The sequence below is a fragment of the Saccopteryx bilineata genome, chromosome 3 (assembly GCF_036850765.1).
Source record: "Saccopteryx bilineata isolate mSacBil1 chromosome 3, mSacBil1_pri_phased_curated, whole genome shotgun sequence".
Taxonomy (NCBI): domain Eukaryota; kingdom Metazoa; phylum Chordata; class Mammalia; order Chiroptera; family Emballonuridae; genus Saccopteryx; species Saccopteryx bilineata.
The window spans coordinates 252,817,121-252,839,393 of NC_089492.1; the positions used below are offsets into that span (position 1 = coordinate 252,817,121).

At 50.7% G+C, this 22,273-nt stretch overlaps 2 protein-coding genes across 3 annotated transcripts in view; both read left to right on the top strand.

The window, feature by feature from the left end:
• The window catches only part of AGBL4 (AGBL carboxypeptidase 4), a 1,318,466-nt gene that overhangs the window by 1,084,952 nt on the left and 211,241 nt on the right, over positions 1-22,273 (top strand). The gene's annotated exons all lie outside the window — the stretch shown is intronic.
• The window catches only part of BEND5 (BEN domain containing 5), a 51,619-nt gene that overhangs the window by 17,720 nt on the left and 11,626 nt on the right, over positions 1-22,273 (top strand). For both annotated transcript variants that reach the window (XM_066269239.1, XM_066269240.1), the window contains 2 exons: positions 1,332-1,716; positions 18,611-18,759. In XM_066269239.1, coding sequence (XP_066125336.1) covers positions 1,332-1,716; positions 18,611-18,759 — 534 coding nt within the window. The remainder of the gene's footprint in view (positions 1-1,331; positions 1,717-18,610; positions 18,760-22,273) is intronic.

The window sequence follows — 22,273 nt, forward strand, 5'->3', positions numbered from 1 at the left end:
TCCCAGGGGTCATGGAGATTAGCCAGATGTGGTAACTGCCTTTGATGGGTCTCACAGTGTCATGATGCAGACAGATATCTGAAGTGATCATTACAATTTTAGCTGATAAATTTATCTAGACTAGTAGCACCTTACCCCAATGAATGAAATGACCGGGTAGGATTTTGTCAGGAAACTCAATCTCAGGCAATTTTTTTTCCTTTATATTTATATAAACTTAGAAATTAAAGTAGGCTTGAACTGACACAGTTAAGCTGTCTGGAATCTTGTGTCCTTAGATGTCCATGCATCCCAAAAGTACCCCTGATCAGGAGCGCTCCTAGCCCTCCTGCCCGGGTGAAGAATCCCATTGGTGCTGTCTCTCCCACTGCCCCTCATGGACGCTTTGTCCACTTGAGCTGGGAATATCCCCCAGCAGCTGAAACCCCTGGGTAGCCCTGGACTCAGTGAACTGACCTGTCTGTAGCCACTGTCCTGCCCAACTTCAGGTCGGCCATTGTCCATGGAGAGTCTGGCAGACACGGGGGACAGAACCTAGGTCTGAAAGTTGGGCTCCAGGTTCTGGCTCTGGCTCTTATAGCTCACCACGTGACCCTGAGTGTAGTCCTTCCCCTCCCTGAGCCTCAGTTTTATTACCTGTAAAATGAGGGAGTTAAACTGAAGAACTTTTCAACACTGGCATTCTGGAACTTTTCAGTCAAGTTAATATTTATGAAGCCCCTGCCAAGTTCCAGTCTGGGTGGAAGTGGAGGACCGGAGAGTGATACCCGGTCCTGCCCTAGGTGAGAGGAGGCGAACATTCTCACCTCCTTCCCAGCTGCAGCATTTCTGAGGAACAGGTTACTGGATAGAAGGCCCTTTTTTCCTCTGTTATATTCTTTTCTTTTGAAGAGATCTGAGTGGTGATTCCTCTGGGACAACTGGGCTTGCCCTGATTTCTCTTGGTTTCTCCACAAATACATGCTCAGCTCCCCCTCCACCCCCATGAGCAAGTCACTGCCTAGGCCCAGTGGGTGGGGTGGGGCTGGGGAGTTGGGAAGGTGGTCATGGTCTAGTACGCATCCAAGAGGCAGAGTGCCGGCCTAGGAAACCAGAGTCCTGGTTCTGCCACTACCTGACCGTGGGACTTTGGGCAAGCCCCTTCCCTACTCTGTGCCTCTGTTTCCCTGTTTGTAGAATGAAGGGCTTTGACTAAGTGTTTGCACAGGTTTCTCCAAGCACTGATGTTCTGTGGTTCTGTGATTCTAGGCCTGTCTGGGGAAATGTTGAGCTGCAGTCCAAGAACAGTCCCAGCTGCCCTTGCCTGAACTGACTCTCGTTGTCCTACACAGAGACCCGAGGGGCGGAAGCCGAGCGACGTGGCGCACAAGAGCATCGAGGCCGTGGTGGCCCGGCTGGAGAAGCAGAACGGCCTGAGCCTGGGCCACAGCACGTGTCCGGAGGAGGTCTTCGTGGAGGCCTCGCCGGGCACGGAGGACATGGACGGTCTGGAGGACGGTGCCGTGCCCCGGGCTCTGTACGAGGAGCTGCTGCGCAACTACCAGCAGCAGCAGGAGGAGATGCGCCACCTCCAGCAAGAGCTGGAGCGGACGCGCAGGCAGCTGGTGCAGCAGGCCAAGAAGCTGAAGGAGTGCGGGGCGCTCGTGTCCGAGATGAAGGAGCTCCGCGACCTCAACCGCAGGCTCCAGGACGTGCTGCTCCTCAGGCTGGGCAGTGGTGAGTGCCCCGCTGGTCGCTCGCCCCCGCTCACGCGTGGGAGGCTGTATGCGGCTCCTCCTCCAGGGGGCGCAGGGCAGAGGCGGGCCGAGTGGAAGGCCAGGGAAGGACAGAGAGGGGTCAGCAGTCACCGAGGAAGAGCCGCTCCCCTCCCCCTCCCGCAGCGAGCTGGGAACACTGCAGCCGGAGCAGTCTGAGCACAGCGGGGACGAGGAGAAGCGGGGCTCAGGGCTCAGAGAGCAAAGCAGATGGGGGTTTGCCCCATTCCCTGTGCATTCACGCGGCAGGAGGCAGCCCCGGGGCTGGGAGGACACCTCTCTAAGGAGGTTTGAGGATGGTAAAAAGACCTAGACGGGCCCCTAAAAAAGTCATTTCTTTTGTCAAAAAGTGATAAATGCCAGGGGGTGATATAGAAAACGTGATAGGCGAGCTCAGAGGATGGCAGGGGTTGTCTGTAGCTGAGGGAGCCTGTGGGAAGGGGGTGGGCCTTGAACTGGGCCCTGAGGGCTGGGGACGTTTTTAGGCAGTGGTTTTCAACCTCCCGTCTGCAAAAGAGTTAACCACCCTAATGTTGTATGAAGTGTATAGAATCTAAAATCATTGCATCTGTAATCCTCATACAACAGCAGGGTGGTTAACTCTGTCGCGGACTGGGACGAAATTTCTGGCAGACCGGCAGTTGGAAGACACTGTTAAGGCACAAGGGAGGCTGGGGTGGCGTCCGGAGTGTGGGCGTTGCTGGAGGGCACTGAGGAGGCACCTGCAGATGGGGTCCGAGGGCACGTAGGGAAGGCTCTGGAAACAGCACCAGCCAGGGTGTCTGGACAAAAGCTTTTGAGCAGAGAGGCACATGACCTTGGGAAGGTTAATACAAAGATGTATAAAAACTCCTTTGGTTGCTTATAGAAGAACAAACCAAAGTCTTTGGTTTTCTCATCTCACAGGCTTTAGAAGCTGTAATAAGGGGAATTCTGAAAGGCATCAGGCTTGACAGCCGGGAGAAGGAACTATATACTGTAAAGGAAAGACAGAGACACTTTCAGGACATAAGAACCCAGGATTATAGAAGAGAGGGGCCAGTCAGTCTTGAGGAAGTCAGTATAATGCCAGTTCATAGCCTCCATCGCCCTGAAGGCTGTCAGGAGCAACCCTGTGTCAGGGCCCCTGGCTTCAGAAAGGGAGTAATCTAGTGTAGAAACACAAGTTCTGTTGCCCAGGTTTAAATCAAATACAACCTTGTATTCAAGAAGCAAGGTTTCCATTATCTGAATCACAGATCTATATAGAAAGCCTCATTCCTCTTTGAAGTTTAGATAAATGTGCTCTTACCATACCTTATTTATATTTATAGGTATTCTTGACTTCTTAAACGGTGTCCCCAAGGCCGTAGAATCTCAGTAGATTGGGAATCAGCCGAGAGGTTTTCTCACGTCCTTGTCATAGGGTAGGAACCTGAGGTCCTTACCAGTGGCTGGCTTTTCCCAGATCAGTCCCTGTTGCCATCACAGTGGAGCAGACTTATCAAAGTCCCTTCGGCAGAAGCCAGGCTGAGCTCCTCTCAGACCTAGCCTCCTGATTCCTACACTGGTCATTTTCTCACTCCTCAACTCTGCCGTGGCCTTAGCCATTCTCCCAAGCCATAGCCTTTAGAGGTAGAGAGTGGCACTTAAGGTCACAGGTGGCATGCAACTTCAAAGGTTATTAAAATTCTTTATCAAAATAAAATCGCAAAGAGAAACCATAACTCGAAAGAAATGAAAGCTGTGTTGGTCTTGGACTAGAGGTGAGAGGGATGCGGACGTAACTGGAATTTTCAGAGAAAAAGTGTGGCCTAGTTCTCAGACGAGTAACTTATTTTCATCTCACCCTGTATCCTGTGCCTTCTGTGCACTGCTTGGGGGGACACACAGTAACACAAACTCTCCTCAATGTTTTTCCGACTCCCAGGGAAACTGCCTCTTTTGCATGGCCGTGAACGGAGCTTGAACCCCAGAAACGGCTCCTAAACCTCCGGGGCGTTGAGATATTCTGCATTTTATACCATCAGTCTGTGCCTCTTCTGTCTTAAAACACTTAGACAAACTTGACCTCAGACATAGTTTTGTGTCTTGATCGTGCCAGGCTCTCCCATCTCACAGGCCTTGAACGCTACCCTGAGCCAGTGGCTGGCTCTCCCCAGATCAGTTACTGTTGCCATCACAGCGGAGCAGGCTGAACAGAGAGAGTGGACCAAGGTATGCACGGAGCACTCCCCCTCTTGCAGGATCCATGCTGTGAGCTCTGCGGGCACCCCAGAAAATCACCCCCACTCCCCTGACCTGTGAAAAAGCCTACAGTCCATCGATGAGCACTTGGTCATCAGAGATTGACACTGCCAGGTTCTAAGACAAATCCAGCAAGAATACCATCAAGGGTCTCCACCCTCGGGAAGGCTGTTGTTTTCGTGGACCTGGTCTGACCTCTGGAACCAGGCTTGGTTCATAGCCCAGCGTCCTCACTTCTCAGTCCTGAGGCTTTGGGAACCTTCTTTTTCTTTCTTCTTCCCTTACTTCTTTGCTTCCTTCCCCGCTTTTATCTTTTCTTCCACAAATATTGACTGGTCTCCTGCTGGGTGCCAGGCTTTTTGCTCAGTGTTAGAATTTTGATTTATTTAAGATACAGCCCTTGCCCTCTGCCCTGGAGGAACTCAGAGTGTCGCTGACTCAGCCAGCGGCAGCACAGTGCATACACGCCACCACGGGGCCAGGCCCCTGCAGGACCGCGGGACAGCAGAGGAAGGCACCCACTGAATCTGGGGGATCAGGGGAGAAAGGCTTCTGGAAGGATAATGTTATCCAGGCAGGAATGAGTGGGCGGGAAGAGTGAGGAGCATCCAGGCAGGGGGCACCTCTCTGAGCCTCGATGTTGTCACCTAACATGGAAATACTTACCCTCTCACAACCCTGGGACACTGCAGAGTGCCTGGCATCGTGTCGATGCTCAGTTACGGTTAGCTCCTTTTCCACACCATCTAGTGGGGGGTGGGGCCGAGATGGAGTTTAGTTTGGTTTTCTAACCCTGGCTTCCCCAACCAGTGACTACCTGTGTGCCCTTGGACAGCTTAACTAACTCCTCTGCCTCTCAGAGTCTTCTACTGCAGAAGACTAAAGGGGTCGCGTATACGTATGCTCATTGGTTCATTCAGTCGCTCAGCTCATGCCGTCTGTGCCTAGGAACTTGGGGATATAAAACGAAGACAAAGACATTGGAAGTTGGGTAGAGGGTAGTGATAAAGGATATAATTAAAATTCTAGGGAAGGGGCTAGCATTGAAAGTAGGTGTATCTTTTGGTGAGTCTGAGAAGAAACGCCCCTGTTGTAACAGCTTCTGATCCATACATTAAAACAAGCCCAAAATAATGCAGAGAACAGCCAGAATGTAGCCAAGACCCTCTCTGATTCTGGGCCTGATATGTCCTACAAGGAGCACATCCTGGCCTGGGCTTGGCATGTGGCCTGGGCTATACCACACTCTGTCCCCTCGGCCGGCCTTGAACATTGTTCTTGAAGGCCTGTTCTTGTGTATTTATGTATGTCCATTTCATCCGTGGACCCAGCTCAAGGCCCTCTGTCCACCCCACCTTGGCAACTGGGTCCTTCAGACCCTAACAGGCAAATGCAGAAACCAGGAAGGCCAGCAGGTCAGGAGGTGCTCAGTTTAAAAGGCAGTCTCCCCACTGGAAAGAACCATTGCTGACTCTTCTAGGAATTGGGGCCCTTCTGGAGGTGGGAGGGGGCAGAGAGCAGGAGCCTGGCCTCTCGAGCCTAATGAGGACTTCGGAGTGGCAAGCAGGTCCCCTCGCAACCAAGAGTACCTGGCCGGTATGCCTGTAGTGCTGTACCTAGTAGAGTTGGGGTCAGAAGGGTGGAGACAGCAGCAAAATGGTCTAAGATGTTTTAGAGGTGTCGCTGGATGGCTCAGCTCTTCATGTGTGCATTTATTCATTCTTCGATTCATTCCACAAATGAGCACAAGGCGGACCTACCAGGAAATGGTTCTCTAGAACGTGACGTCACAGGGTTGTGGAGGGACTGGGAGAGAAGGCAGTCTGCTGCCCTGTGTTGCTGGTGTAGAAGGAAGCCCAGAAAGTGTCCTGGGCCTGTTTCCAGGGGACTCCTGACACCTGATCTCGTGTCCTCTTTCTCTGGGCCCTTGTCCCACATAGCCTTCTTTCATTCTTGGTATGTCATTGTCACTGACATGGAGGTGTCCCCTCTGCAATCTCCCCCCTCCCCAAAGGACATCTGTGTGTAAGACAGAGCTTTCCTTTCCTCTGACCGTAGCATGGCTCGCAGCCCTCTCTGCTGGGGAGGAGCCTCATCTCCTGCCTCCTCTCAGGACCGCCATGATGGTATCAGAATTAAATGAGGAAGCATGGATAAAGAACACCACAGTCTCCCCTTTGAGTCACAGTTTCGCTTTTTCGATTTCAGTTACTGAGTTTCGATTTCAATGGTCCACTGAGGTCCAGAAATCTTAAATTAAAAAATCCAGAAATAAGCAATTCATACCTTTAAATTGCATTCCATTCTGAGTAGCACGATGAAATCTCTCCCATCCCACCTCGTCCCACCCGACACGAATCACCCCTTTGTCTAGAGTAGCACGCTGTGTGCACTCCCCACTGGCTGTTACCCAGCAGCCACCTCAGATCCGGTGGGCTGCTGCCCTACGGCAGTGCTGAATTAGTGACCTGTGTTAGTAACCCTTTACTCTACTTGATACTGGCCCCAAAGTGCAGGATTGAGCGATGCTGGCAATTCGGATATGCCACAGAGGGCCCATAAAGTGCTTCCTTCAAGAGAAAAGACATGTATGCATAGGAAAAAACATAGTATCCATAGGGTTTGGTACTCTCCGTAGCTTCAGGCATCCACTGGAGGTCTTGGAACACGTGCCTGTGGATATGTGCGTAAGGGGAGATGACTGTATAGCCAGTTCTGTGACCAGCACATTGTAAGTGTCTGTTAAGTGTCAGACCCTTTTATTTCCCTTTCCTTTTCTGCTCACTCTCTCCCAAAGAGGTAAACGCTGGGGGTGCAAAAAGCATGAAGAGACTCTGCTTTATAGAGTCCAGCTTTATTTGTGCATATACCAATATATCTATAATATATATATATGTATATATATATATCTTCATTCATTCAACAAACATTTATTGGGGGTATACTAATGGCAGGACTGTTAGGTGCAGGAATATTGTCCTTTTTTAAACATTCCTCACCTGGGGGGTAAGGGTAGTGTTTATGAACCTGGGACTCGGCACACTACCCAGAATTCTGAGGGAATGAAGGGACATGGAATAGCAGAGAGCCTGTCGCAAGGGTGAGCTCTGGTGTGTGCAAAGGGGTCACAGCTCCTGGGCCTCCCTTGGGTTCTCCTCAGCTAGAGTCCTTCTTCTTAGAAGTCAGAAACAAGACTTCAGTATCCTTCTCCGTTTTTAGTCCTGAGAGTACCTCTTAGGTAGTTAAGTTCATTTTTAGGTGATACAGTTAACATTAGTTCAACTAAGGCTCGAAAGGCTGTGTGAGGAGGACAAGGAGAAGGACACAGAAGCCCTGCCTGCAAGATGCACTCACAGTCCGATGGGGAGCACAGATGTGTGCACAGCAGGACCCCAGCAGAACAGAACACATGTAACTAGGGAGGGGGCGCACGGTGGGTTTAGATTTTGTGTGTGCTTTGCCAGGGAATGCAGGTGGGAATGGTGAATTCTGACCAGCAGAGACATAGAGAATGAGAAGAATAACAGTAATTCACATGCACAGAGCACTTCACAGGTTTCAAAACACCTTGACATTTTTATCTCATAGGACTCTTCCGATAACCTTATTGTGAGGCCAGGTATAAAGTATTATCTACATTTGAGAGAGCAGGATGCCAAAAGAAGAGATAACATCCCTGTTGGCCAGATCACAAGCTGGTGGAAATTTTTTGAAGAAGGAGAAAGCCATTGTAGCCTGCAAATCTGTCTTGGCTCTTTAGAGCTGGGTTTCTGTCACCTCTGTTCTCCTCTGGGCTCACGCCTTGTGTTCTTCCCAAGGTTCGTGAAAATACCAGCTTTGATCTTTAAAATCCTTTGCGGTCTAAGCTGGATTCTTGAAGCACAGGTCTCTGATGGTGTCTTTGAAAAGGCAGCTAATATCAGCCAGATGCCTCCTGCTGGCTTTCCCTGTCCTGGAGACAGCCGGGGCTTTGGCAACAGATATTACTGGGGTTGGAATCTCTGCTCTTTAATTCATTACCTATGCAACTTCAAGCAAATCGTTTCACTCTTCTGAGTCTCCACTTTCTCCTCCACACAATGGGTACCTTCACGCCTACCCGGTGCAGACAGGAAAGCCAGCTCAGTGAGCCTGTTTGGATCCTGAGGTCAGAATTACTGGGGATTTGAACCTGGCTTTTCCATAAACTAATCTGGTTACTTTGGGGAAGTTCCTGAACTTTCTGAGCCTCAGTTTCCTTACCCATAAAGCAGCGTGAGTTATTGTACCAACTGTTAGGATTCTTAAGAGGATTAAATGAGCAAATGCATGTGAAGACCTCTGCCTAGGGGCTGGCACATAGTAAGTGCTCAGGGGGTCCACATTAATGATGTAAGATCACCTGAGAATACACACGAGATAACGTGTGTACAGTGCTTGACACACCAGAAGCACTCATTGACCTGCAGAAGAGCACAGATGTGGTTGTCTGGCTTATCCTAATCTTTGGTCAACCCTGTGTTTCCTGAAGAATACTACTTTCCCTTGTAAGTCCTCAGAAATCATTTTTAGTTTTTAATCAAGTGAGAGGCAGGGAGATGGAGAGACAGACTCCTGCATGCACCCCGACCAGGATCCACCTGGCAACCCCCGTCTGGGGCTGATGTTCTGCCCATCTGAGGCTGCTACTCTGTGGCTTGGCAACAGAGCTATTTTAGCACCTGAGACAAGGCCATGGAACCTTCCTCAGCACCCAGGGCCAACATGCTCATTTGAGCCATAGCTGCAGGAAGGGAAGAGAAAGAGAGAGAGAGAGAGAGACAGAGAGACAGAGAAACAGAGAAACAGAGAGAGAAGGGAGGAAGGGAGGGAGGGAAGGAGGGAGGGAGGGAGGGGAAGGAGATGGTCGCTTCTCCTGTGTGCCCTGACCAGGAATCGAACCTGGGACTTCCACACGCTGGGCCAGCACTCTACCACTGAGCCAACCAGCCAGGGCGGAAATCATATTTGAATAGTCCATTTTACAGCTATGCCTGGACTTGATTTCAAGTCTCTGGTCTGTAGTTTATAGATTTCTCCTCACCCACATTTCCTGGGCAGAATTCCATCTTCCTGGCTCAAGTCCTGGACCACTCCTTCAGAGCCCCGGATCTTCAGACATCACTAATCGTGGCTCAGTTTCCTCTTTGCCAGGACTGTGCGCCCGGGGCCTCTCAGATCTCCTTCCCATCTCCTCCAGTTCATTCTCACCAATAAGCAGAAGCAAGTGCTCACAAAAGTTGGGCTTTGAAAGAAGCTGAGAGGGATGGGTGAGACAGCCCCATTACTGAGTGCAGGCCCGGAGGCCCACAGCCTGCCAGCGGCCTCAGTTGGTGGTGGAGCAGGGCCAGAAACTACGGTGCCTGGCACCTCCTAACCTGGAACCAAGTCAGGGAAAGATCTAGCAAGGAGAACTGCAATTGTTTCTCTTAACCATATGGTGCCTCTTCCACTTTGAAGGACTTACTGCCCTATCAACAGAACCAGAATTAGCCACAGTTCATCCTAGGTGATTTTACGAGCTGGTTTCAGCATGCAGGACGGTATAGGGGACCCTCCTTCCTCTTTCCCCTGGTTCATTTTTCTGGGACCATGGGGCCGAGGGACAGCCCTGGACTGCCCCTTTGCTACCTGCTCCAGCAGCTGGAGCATGCAGGAATTGCTGGGCCCTTCTCCATTGCCCGAATGGGAGCGGCCTGCTGCTCTTCGGCCTCAGCATGGCCGTGTGACAGGCACGTTCACTGCTGGGTTTGCCAGGCCAAGGAACGGGAAAGGTGGACGAGCATTCCTTACAGGCGACAGCTGGCTTCTTTGAACACCTGCTTTGGGCCTGAGGGTAGGTGCTTTTCATACAGAAAATAACCTTTCTGTAGATAGGATCAGCAGATAAAGGTCACAGATTATCTTGCCTGAGGCTACACAACCAGGAAACGAAACGGCAGAGTCAGGTTTCAGACCAAGGCTTGCCTTACGTTTCCAGGCGGCCAGGCCAGCTGGTCACAGCGGCTCAGCCCTGTGCTTCCGCAGCAGCCCTGTCTCCAGCCGCCGCCTGGTTAGACCGCCTTTGTATTCGGTGGTAGGTTCCCGGACTGCTGGACTCTTGAACTACTGGGTGGGCTGATGTAAGAGCCCACCATTTCTTCATAGTGTTAACCTTGCCAAGTTATACCACCTCAAGATGACAACCAGAAAAAAACAAACAAACAGATGACAACCAGAGAATTTCCAGAGTTTTTTTATGGAAATTATCTCTTTATAGAGAACCTTATCCCATCTCTCCTCCCCATTTTATAGATGGGGAAACTGAGAGTGAGAGAGGAAACAGGACATGCCTGTGCCTTGTGGATTCTGAACAAATCAGTCATCATGAAGCAGTGAGGTTTAATGTTCAGCCAAGATGGATGGATGGAATCAGTCCAGCCGCCAGGGTTGAGCAAGTCCCAGAGGCTGGCCACACCCTCCCTCGCTGTTTCAGGTGACTCTCTGAGTTTGGTTGGAGGTAAATCTTGGAGTCTCAGCACGTTCGTCCTGTAAGGAGTCCCAGAGTCCACATAGCCCAGCCTCCTATACAGGACAGGAATCCTTCTTAGCCTTCTGCCAAGTGATAGCACAGCCTCCGATAACATTCCCCTGGAGACGGGAAGCTCACTTCCAGTCTTCCAGGGCTGCCCATTCTATTACTGATGCCACTGACTTGTACAGGAACACTTACTGGACTTTCCAATGTTCCAGGCCCTATGCTGGGCACAGGGAAATCAAAATGCTAAGACCCGGTTCCTGCCTTGGAGAGGTCGCAGTCCGTTATCAGACGTGGGGATGTATGTGAGCTATGTGCTCCTGGGCTCTCAGGATGCGGGGGGGGGGGGGGGTCTAGAGGAAGATTCCTCACGTGACTGAGGCAGGGGTGTGAAGGTGGCTGGAGAAGGCTCCCAGATAGGAACTAGTTAGATTTATTCAAACGAAGAGCAGAGAATGCTATCTCAGACCACAGGAGAATGCGAGCGGAGATTTGGAATTGTGAGAGAGGCTGGTTTACTCAGGAACTGCAGGTGTTTCTGGCTGGACTGCGCCAGGAAGAGGTAGGGAGGAGGGCGAGACAAGGCCGTAGAGGTCAGCGAGAGCAGCTAAACTGGACCAGCCCCTCCTGCAGGTGGTGCATGAGGCTCCTCCCCACTGGGGTGACCTGTGGAGGGTCTCTCTGAGTGAACATTGCCTCTGAACCAGGAAAATCAATCAACAGCGAAGATGAATCCCAGACGGTCCCCACTTTGGACCGGTTCATGGCCTGAAGGGTACATTAAGCAAGGCCAAGATCACGGATTGATTTGGTCGGAAGCCATCAGCCAAGTGATAGAACTGGGCCTCTCCACTACCCCGGCCCTCAGCTGTGCTGTGCTCACAGCAGCCCCTCAGAAATCCTTCTCATTCTCACTTATTCCCACCATAACCCCTCAGCCATCCGACCCACCCAATTCTGGTCCAGGACCAGAGGCCCATCTCCCATGTGCTCAGTACAGGTACAGGGCCTTCGGGCTTTTTGGCAGAGCAGACTCATGCTGTTCTGCACACCCCTGCTGTTTAGAAGCTGCCTGGGCCCACGTCAGTTGGTGGGGAGTGAGGTAGAAGAACCACAGTTGAAAAACCAGCCCGGTTTTCTGTGGCCAAGGGCTGGCAGAGGACAGGCGCAGAGCTCCTAGAAGTGAGATGGAACCCTCTCCTCACTGCCCACCTGCACGATTATAGAGTTCTTCGCGGACCCCCCCCCCCCAGAAAGGTCAGGGAAGATCAGAGATGAACTTAGGGCCCCACAGATTGGGCATTATGTGAGAATCTTGCAAGATTTGAAAACTTGTCTTTGGAATGGAATCTATAATCCTCGATTTGAGCACTCACCACCTGTATGACTTGAGACAAATTACTTTACCTCTCTGGGCCTCTCTGGAGATAATAATATCTGTTTCACAGGACAGCCATGAGGATTAACTTCTTTGATTCAACTCATATTTAATGAGTGTTGATGTGTGCCAGGGACATTGTGCTGGGTGCTGGGGATAGAGCACGAGCAAGGCCATGGCTGTCCTTGGAGTTTCAAGTCTAGTCGGGGTATTAAACAAATAATCCCTGAATAGTGAGGTGAAAAGTCCTACAAAGATAAAAGATACTTTGATGTAAAGTACCAAAGAAGACGTTCAGTAAGTGTCAGTCCCCCGTCTTTCTTGAGGAAAAGCTATATGTCATTTGAAATGGACATGTATAATTCTTCAAAGTGGGGAAAATACCTTGACCCCCATGACTGGGGACCAGGGTCTGCTTTGTCACCCCTTTCTGCTGCTCTGTGGTCCTGACTCCCTGAGGGTCTGGCCCCACTGTGGGGGCATCCACGTGAACTGCAGAGATCCCCCAAGCCCAGGACCTCGGGCTAGGACTGCTTCTCCTGCCTCTGCCCAGCAAAGCCTTCTCTAGCCCTCCCTCACAGAAGGCACTCAGAAAATGGAGAGGGAACAGGGATGGGCCTGAAGAATCACCGCTAACTATGACCCCATCCCCTGCCTGACCACCCCTTCACCTCCCTTAGACCACACTCACCCATCAAAGCCCCAGCGGGAGCTCACCTCTTTGCTGATGCCCCCCAGGATCACTGATCCAGTGGCGATCTCTCCCTCCCCAAGTCTATGCGTCTCATCATGCTGCTCGCGTCCTGGTCAGTCCCTGAGCCTCGACCGTGTGCCACTTGCTTTAACCATATGGAGATATCTATGCCGCCCTGACCCTTCACACCCAACGAGCTCCTGCTACCCATCCTCCAGGCCCCAGCGTACAAGTCTGTGGCCATCCTTCTGGCGACTTCCTTGTTTCCTCCTTTGCTTCTGTTTCCAAGCCCGTACCCTCATCTTAGCAATGCGGCGTGGTGATGACGTTGCCTGTCTCCGCTGCTGGACTGTGAGTCCAGGCCTAGCCGAGGACTGGCACTTAGTAGATTCTCACTGAGAGAAGGAGACCAGACTTGCCCCACCCGCACTGGAAGCATAATGGGACTAAGAAGCAGATATATAGCTACAGCAGCAGCTGTGAGTGGCTGATACCTTTTGAGAAGAGATGGTGGCTTCCACAGAGGGGGGGTCTGGGCCAGCTCCCCTGCCTCGTTTCAAGCCCCGTGTGTGTGATACCGCCTCCACTGTGACACTGCTGCTCCCACACGCGGGTCCTCCTCGGCGAAGTGGGGTCCTCTCGTGCCTACCACACCCGCCGTGCCTCTGCTGCGCATTAGGGGTTCTGTCTGCGCGTAATAGTTTTGACTTGACTCACTCTGTGTTTATGGAGAAACTAGAATTACACTGACAGTAGGGGAACGTCCTGTTCACTTCCAGAAGTAAATGGCAGGATTTAGTACTTCAGAAAATTCTAGTATTATTGGCTTTTCTATGTCAGCATAAATCAGAAGTAGTATTCAGTGTCCAAATATATATATTCTGAAGATACAGGTGATTTCTGGACCTCTTGGAAGTAACACAAGCATTGGTTTTTAAGAAAGGTTTTCAGAAAGAATAGCATTAGTCTGATTTACAATAAACAAGAACCAAGAAAGGTATAACTTCATTTATCTGGCAGGCCAAGAAGCACTTAACCAAGCTCCTTACTCTGGGCCATAATTCCCATTTTATGGAAAAGGCCATAAAAAGGTGAAGTAAGTAACCGTGTTTTCTAAGCGCTTGTCCACCAAACCCCAGCTACCTCTATGCGACGGGATAGTGTTTCACATGTGAGAGTCTCATCTCCTCCAGAACAGGGCCTTGTCTGTCTGGTTCCCGGGGCCTCTCACAGGGCCTAACCCTGGGTGGACAGTGAGGGGCTGCATGATCACTGGGCTCAGGAATGACTGAATGAAAAGACAAGTACTACCTTTTCTACTTTTTAAAAAGCTTCCTTCACCCAGCTGAGAGGTTTCTTTCCATGGGAGCTGTATTTCCCCCAAAATAAACCTGAAGCAGATCAAAAGACTGTTTTTTTTTTAATTCCTACTCTTCCCACCAGTGTAAAAAGTTCCTTTGTTACTGAAAATACCTGCGCCAGAGTGTACAATGCCATGTCTTCGCACAAGTGCTTATTATTGTGGCTAATTTGGTCACATGTGTTTGAAGGAGAACAATGCCTCAGAAATTTTTTAAAGCAAAACAGCAATCTGTGGCGTTTGTTGTAATGAGATGTAAATTGCCAACATGGGGAGGAGAGACGACTAAAATTTGCAATGAAGTGTCCCCCCTTTAAATGAAAAGCACTAGAGGCCCGCCCTCCTCACCCCAGAGAAACTGCATGCTTTTCTGCTTTCTTCTCTCTGATTCTGTAACACTGAACACGCGGCCGTCCTGTCCAATTCCTTCCTTATCTGCCATTGTTGAGCCTCTGCCTGCGCCCCTGTTCCGTGCCTGCCTCAGTGCGAGGTTCTTCCCCGGGCATGGCCAGCCCCCGTGGTGGCTATTGGTGATCCCCATTTCACAGGTAGGAAAGCTGAGGCCCCGAGAGGCGAGGTGACTTGTCTAAGGTCATGCAGCTGGGATTCACACCCACGCCTCCGGAAAGACCCTTTCCGAGATGAGCCTGAGGCTGGTCTGTGCCTCGCTGGGCTGGGCCACTGGGTCCCTTATGTGTACAGTTCCGCAGAGGGAGGCAGCTGCCCGGAGCGGCGCTAACACCTGGCAGCCCCTGGGAATTAAACCGTGCCGACCTAGAGGGGTAGGAGATAGCCTCCCATGAGAGCCAGAGAGCCCAGTGCAATGGCTTCACCATGGGACAGAGCGCCGTCAGCCCCCTGGGAGGCCAGCATGAGCGCAGGGGAGCTGGGTGTGCTGAGGAGTGCAGGGCACGGAGGTAGGGGGCAGAGGGACACCAGCAGGGCCCCTGGCTCGTGGGAGCCACGGGTTAGGACTGGACTCGCTTGGACCCGCAAGTATAACGCGTGTGTGTGGTAGGGGTGGGGGGGCACATTTTACTGCGCAGCCTCTCTGTGCCCGACTCTGGACTAATCGTTTCATATTTTTGTTTAACTCATTTACCCTTCAGCCTTGCCGAGTTGCCGTTGTCACGCCTCCTTTGAGGTGCGGCAGCAGGGTCAGAGAGGTTACGTCATTACTGATGCGTGAACTACCTGTGAGGGTAGAGTCTGATCCAGGCGCAGTGCCGAGCCCTGGACTCGGACAGAAAACGATGCAGAGCCTGCCTCCCAGCGCAGGGAGTGCGTCTGACATTATAGAGAGGGCGGGGCTTAGCTGCCCAAGGATGCGTAAGGCCCACCTGAACAGCCAGAACAGTCCCTGGCAAATCCAGACTTTAAACTCCGGTGTCTCTGACTCCAAATTCCAAGCCAAGGAGTGAAGAGATTTATTTACCTCTGTTTGAAGCGATGGGTCAGCTTCATGGAGGAGGTGGCATTTGTGTCAGGCTTTGAATTCCTGATGGAGTTTGGAGAGGTGAGCATCATTGGGGTACAGTGATCCAGGCAGAGAGAAAGGTACGGGAAAGACGGGGAAGCAAGAAAGGTGTGTGTGTGTGTGTGTGTGTGTGTGTGTGTGTGTGTGTGGAGAAGGCTGGGCAGGCCACGGGTGTGTGTGTGTATGTGCGTGTGTGTGCGTGTGTGTGTGTGTGAGTGTGTGTGTGTGTGTGTGAGTGTGTGTGAGTGTGTGTGTGTGTGTGTGTGTGTGTGTGTGGAGAAGGCTGGGCAGGCCACGGGGAATGGAGCCCAGCTCCACGGAGGGGCCAGCAGGGGTAGAACCCAGCTCTTTCTGATGGCCCCTAGGTGTCCCTGCACTGCCACCTGAATTGGCCATTCTGACTAGATGTATCCAACTTCCATTTAACAACCCAAATTTTAACTTCATGGGCTGCAGACAAGGATACAGGCATTGGAAAACAGCCTCCCACCCAGCCCTCCCTCCACCCCCAAGTCCCGCACCTCAACAGCAGGCTTTATTTCGGAACCTTTGCCGCAGCCATGGAAGTCCCGTCCTCCCCCACAACGCTCTCCCTTCTCTCTCGTGTTGTGGAAAGTGTACTGAGAGCCTGTGACGTGCTGGACACTGTCCTCGGTGCCAAAATTACAAAGAGACACCTTGGCCCTTGAAGAGCGTCACAGTCTGATGTGGACAATGGGTGGACAGGTGACCGCAGACAGTTTGCTGGAAGTCTTTATCTTGGAGAGAGAGACCTCCTGCCTGGTAGTGATAGGAGCAAGGCCACACCGTGGAGACACCTAAGCTTCACTCTGGAGTGTGAGCAGAGGCTTGGCGGGCAGATGAGGGCGTTCAAGGCCGAAACAGTAGTACACTCAAAGGTGCAGGGGCCTGGGACAGCACAGCATGCGAGGGGCCGGAGCAGAAGTGTACGGAAAATAAGAAGTGAGCCCGGAGGTAGAGAGGAGGTGGTTGTTCTGGACTGTAAGGAGGGTGTGGTGTGAGACTTCATGCCCAGGGTGATGGGGAACCGAAGAAGGAAGGACTGGGTCGTGCGGAGATCTCTTTGGCAGCCATTGCAGAGATGGATGGGAGGGAACCAGACCAAAGTCAGAACTGAACTGGATTCATTCTCTTGTCCCACATCTTCCTCTCTTAGAAGGAAAGGGGATTCGAGAAAGGACACAATCTTGCCAAAGAGGACTGGGAGCTCCTGGCTGCATGGACCTCCCCCTTTCAGCCCAGGTCATCTTCCTGTCCCTCAAAGTCAAAGCAGGAAGAGACCGCGGGTGCCAACTCAGCCGTGCCAGTTAGGAGAAGCGGAAGTAATTACTTCTTCCCTGCTCTGAGAAAAGATCAGACACTCCACTCGAGTGTGTTTGTATCTCAGAAATTCAACCTAGAGATTTTACACAGAGAGAGGAAGAACTTTGGCATCTGCTTCGGAGATTTTGGAATTATTTTTTCATTGTTGTCATTCTTGTAATCATTTAGCAAACATTCAGAGAGCACCCACTTAATGCCAGGTGCTGGGGACAACGGAAAAATACGACGTAGGCCCAGCCCTTGACCGGGTAACGCACTCTTGGGAGATGCTTTCAGACAGTTAGGTTGCTGTCAGCCCCTCATTCCGCACGCTCTGCATCTACAATTCCCTCACTGGGGATGCACAGTGAAGACAGAGCAGAGCCAGGAATGGGATCTAAACCCCCTACCAAGGCGAGCCATGCTTTTCTGTTCCCCAACCATCTTGCATTCAGCTTTGTGCACGGCTGGTGCTTAAATCATGGGGATTACAGAGATTCTGTCTTGCAAATGGCAGCTGCCTGCAGGCAGGAATGATGTTCTTGTTGTGGGAAGCCCTGTCATGAGGAATTTCAACATAAAATTACCAATACCTTCCCTACCACCAGCCAAGTCTAGGATGTGGCGACTGAACATAGAATCACTACCAGATTGTTGATCAGATCTTTAGTATATAAAGAGCACTGTACCAAGTTGTCCATATGGTTAAGGTAAGAGAAGGTTGGACTGTGAAATTCATCTGTCACTTAAGTTATATGCCACAGCCATGGGGACCTGCTATGGCAGTAGATAAAACCTCTGATCCTAGTCAACTCCTGACAGGTGCAGGGGTCCCCAAACTTTTTACACAGGGGGCCAGTTCACTGTCCCTGAGACCATTGGAGGGCCGCCACATACAGTGCTCCTCTCACTGACCACCAGTAAAAGAGGTGCCCCTTCTGGAAGTGCGGCAGGGGCCGGATAAATGGCCTCGGGGGCCGCATGCGGCCAGTGGGCTGTAGTTTGGGGGCACCTGGTCTAGGGTGAATTTATAAGATGCTAAACTCTCCATTGGCCTTTGGAGTTGCTCTCCTGCAAAAGTTAATCAAATCATTCAGCCTTATTTACTCATTTTCATCCTGTTTCTCTGCCCTTTGGTAATCAAGACATGATGAGTGATTTTAAAAATTGTCCATCATTTTTACAGGCTAATGAAGAAAAAAAATATCCCCCATAGAAACCACCATCATTTATCTAGCCTTTTTTCATTGTTTAATCTGCACATAATTTGTGTTGATTGCATTAAAATAAAAATCAGGGTAGCTGCTGGATCAGGCAATCAGGGGCCTAATCTGTATTGTGTTTTAATTTCTTGGTTGAAATGCGCCTGTCTAGATACTGGGTCTTGAGGAGGGGGAGGCCTTTGCACTTCTGCTTTTTACTTACCTCTGTTCCTCTGCTGGGGCCTGTTCCACTCCAGGCTGAAGAGATGGGGTCTGGGCAAACATACAATTTGCATATTGTAGTAATTGCACCATTTCTCCACCCGGTCTTAGCAGGGCCTCTTTCCTGTGCAAGAAGTCCAATCCTCTGCATTTCCATTCAGAGAGCGGCACCCTAGAAGACTGTTTCTCATTTGTGCTTAGAGTCTAGTCCATTCTTGTCTTTCCATTTTCCAACTTTCTGCTTGTGACATTCATACCTCATATGATTTTCAAGCCTGGGTTTAAGTGTAGTCCAACGGACAAAAATAAGCTAGTGTATAGATACATATATATATTATATATATTTTGTGCCACTGTGTACTGATAGATGCATAGTTAAAAATATTTGCATTTTATTTTCCTTGGAGTTCTAGACAGATCTCTTTTCTTAACTGCCTAGGTCCCGCCATTGACTTGGAAAAAGTAAAGTCAGAATGTCTCGAGCCCGAGCCGGAGTTACGGAGCACTTTCAGTGAGGAAGCAAATACGTCGTCCTATTACCCCGCTCCTGCACCGGTCATGGACAAGTATATCCTAGACAATGGCAAGGTAGTGTTTCAAGCTCAATCTCGATTCCCTGAAAGTGTCTGTTAGTCAGAGCGAAGTGGAGAGCACGTGGGGCTTCCTGAGACCCAGCCCGACCGGTCAGCCTCCGGGCCCAGCCCTAAGTGACAGTTTCCGGAGGTCACGTGGCATAAGCTAGTGGACCTTCACTGGGACTTTTTCTCTTCTTTTTATTTTTAAACTTTGGGCCAACAACCACTAAAACTAAACTGACATTGGAATATAGCTCATTAGTGAGAAAGATTGGAAAATTGATAGTTTGGTGAAAACTGCCCTACCCTTCTATGAAAACCAGATGCATAAAATTTCTAAAGTGAACAAAAAATGAACTGGTTCACAGATAACAAGTTGACATCTATCCATTCACCATTTATGAAGAATCCATGTGTCCCAAGCCTGTGCTGGACAGCAGGGGGACAGAGGTGAATGGGACTTTCTCCTTGTCCCTGAGCCCCTTGTGAGCTGACTGCTTGGCAGCCTTAGCCCGCTGTGCTCGGACCCCTGTACCTGTCCCGCTTTTCTCTTAGACCCTTGGGGAAAAGCCACCATGAAAGGAAACCTAAACACGATGAGTAGTAATTCAAAGCAATGGCATAGCCTTTGGCAGTCTTGGAGTCACAGGATGCTATAGCAGCAGGGCAGGAAGAAAACTGTTCTGACATCCTTCTAACATTCAGATGCATTTGTCATGGAAGAAGTCTGTTGGAGCCGTTCATCCAGGCACCGGTCAAATTCAGTTTAGAGCTATGTTCTCTGCCACCGCAGGTGTGTTACAGACCTCACCTCTCGCTCTCCCCAGAGGATCGTCTGCGCAGGTGCAGTTCTCTTGCCTTACGCTCCAGAAGGTCTCTGTGCTTCCACGTTTGCTCCCCAGTGGGTGGATGGGAAAGACGAGCTTGTTGAATTTGGGTTGTCCAGAGATATCTCTGCAACTGACCAGACTGGGCCAAAGCAAAGGTTGTCAAGCTGAGGAAACGAAACCCGTTGGTCTTCAGGGCTCTCTGGATTCGCTGCTGTCCCTCATCTCCTACTTCCTCCCCTGCAGAGGCAGGATTGATGGGCCAGGCTGTAGGCCCATTCAGCATCGCCTTGTTTCAGTCAACAGGCTGTAAAAATCTGCTCTGCAGGGGAGACGGGGCCTGGCAGATAGAGCGGGAAGCCCAGAGCCTGACTTCTAAGCATAGCTCCCTCCCTGGCTTACCCCGTGTGACCGCAGGCAGGTCCTTGCCTTCCCGAGGCCCCAGCTTCCCTAACTGTGCAGGTGGGTGTGGTCAGTGCTCCCACAGGACTTTGGTGACTCAACCAGTATATCTAAGTTTGGTGAATGCTCCCCAATTTTTTCTTCCTTGATTTTTTTTTTTTTTTTAGTCATGATCACATTGTGGAATGACTAGAGACTTTTCTGTAAGTAGCTTCTAACAGAACTCTATTTGTGTCTTGCTTCAAAAACCGGTGGGCAGTTTCTGAGAATCACAGGGGCTCCTCTTGCAAAGGTATCACTTTTCCTCCACAAAAAGACGGGTCTTTTAAATCTCATTTCAGTATTTCACGTGTGGCTTGCACAACAATCTTGAAATGCCAATTTTAGTTTTTCTTTGGTTGTTGCCAGTGTGTTACTAACCTGGCTTTTGTTTGCAACTAGTTTGTAGTCAGGCAGAAAAATAACACGAAGGGAGAGGAAAGGGAGCAGGCACCCTGGAAATGGATGGCACTTCCGGAGCAGCCTCCCCGCGTCCCAGAAGTAGCCCTCATTGCTCTCGCCTCTGCTTCACATCTGACCCTCCCTCCTCTCGCCTGCTTGAACAAAAACCTGAATCTCTGCGAAGCCTCCAGTTGAAACGGGATCTGTTTCCTAGTAGGAGACCACTTTTGTCCTACAAAACATTTCACAAAGGCATTGTTTTTTTTATCACGTCTCATCTTACCAGATATCATATTTTTAATCACCTCCCTGGACACTATTTTGGTCCAATAGCAGACTGTGGTTTCTGTGACTAAGGCTTGCCACAAAATTTACCTCCTGATTTTGATAAAGTGCACTGCATTTCTTTGTCTGAGATAGTTTATTTCAAAAACTCATTGAATCAGAAAGCTGCAAAGACCATGAAAGTAGGAACAGTTTGATTTACACAGGATGTGCATGGGGACACACATGCAGAGAAGAGGCGTGTCTATGGGCGGTACAACAGGCTAGAAGCCAGCAGGCAGGACCAGGAGGCCAGATCCTATGGTCCCCAGGCCAGTGCTCTTTCCAGTCTGTTCTGCTGCGCCCCGGAAAGGTAGGCCTAGCTCTGGGTGACCCTGAGCTTTGCTGACCTCAGCAGCCCTTGTCGCCGATGCCCAGAATGCACCGGTGATGGGTCTTAGCCAGAGACATTTCATTCTGTGCTGTAAAGTTAGCCTTGTACATGAACGTCAGAAAGTATCTTCTTCTCTAAGACACAGCAAGCAGATCATCAGAACTGAAAGCCAATGCCCTTAAAACATACGAAACATTTTCTTACTTTGTATTCGGACTAGTTCTGATCGCTTTGTAGGGGGCGGGAGAGGCAGAGCCTCGACCCCGCCCCACGGAGATGTACAGTAAAGGGCCGATTCAGGTGGTCAAGACTCTTCTTCAGCTAGAAGTTCGGAAGGCATAGAATTTAGCCGTGGCGTGGTTAGAAGTGTGTTCTGGATTTCGGACTGGGGCTTGAAAGATTAGCAGGCTTAAGAAGACACAATCCTTTCCTTCATTCCTGGGCAGGGGAGAGGCATGAGCAGAGCCTTGGGTGTGGGAAGGAAGGCAAAGGAAGTAGCAATTACGAGATGTGTGTTGTCCTGACGTTTCACTTGTGTATCATTTAATTCTCAGAACACCTCTACGGGTTAGGCAGTGTTGCACAGCTGAGCAAAGGAAGGCTCAGTGAGGTAAAGTGACTCGCCCAAGAGACCTAGCCAGCTAGGTAGAAGAGTCAGGATTCGCACCCGGGGCCGAGGCCCCAGAGCCTGCCCTCGTCTCATCACCGTCACCTCACACTGGAACTAGAAGGAAGTGACAGCGCCCACCCGGGAGCTTCCTGGAGTGAGGGACCCAGCAAGGAAGTAAAGTGAGGAGGCTGGTGGGAATCTACAGGGCCCTTAAGACCAACGGAGGAGGCCGGAGTTCATGTGACAGGGAATAAGGAGCCATTCTGGATTCCAGAGGGTTGACGTGAAACTCTGTCTTTTGCAGACTTTGTGAAAGACTGTGGAATTCATGCAGTCAAAGAAGGAAAGGCATGTTGTAGGGAGTCGAGTCTGGCAGTTTCCAGGGTGGGGTGGAGGCAGGAAGGCCAGCCTGTGGCTGTGTCCCCGGGTTCCCTGTCCGCAGTGGTGGACGGCACTGTGCTGGCCAGGGAAGTGACCCAGCAGGCACAGAGGGAAACTACTTGAACATGGATGGCTCTGCTGTTTCTGCTGCGACACAGGCCGCAACACGAAGCCAGGAGACCGTGGCGTCAGGGGCAGACAGGTGTGG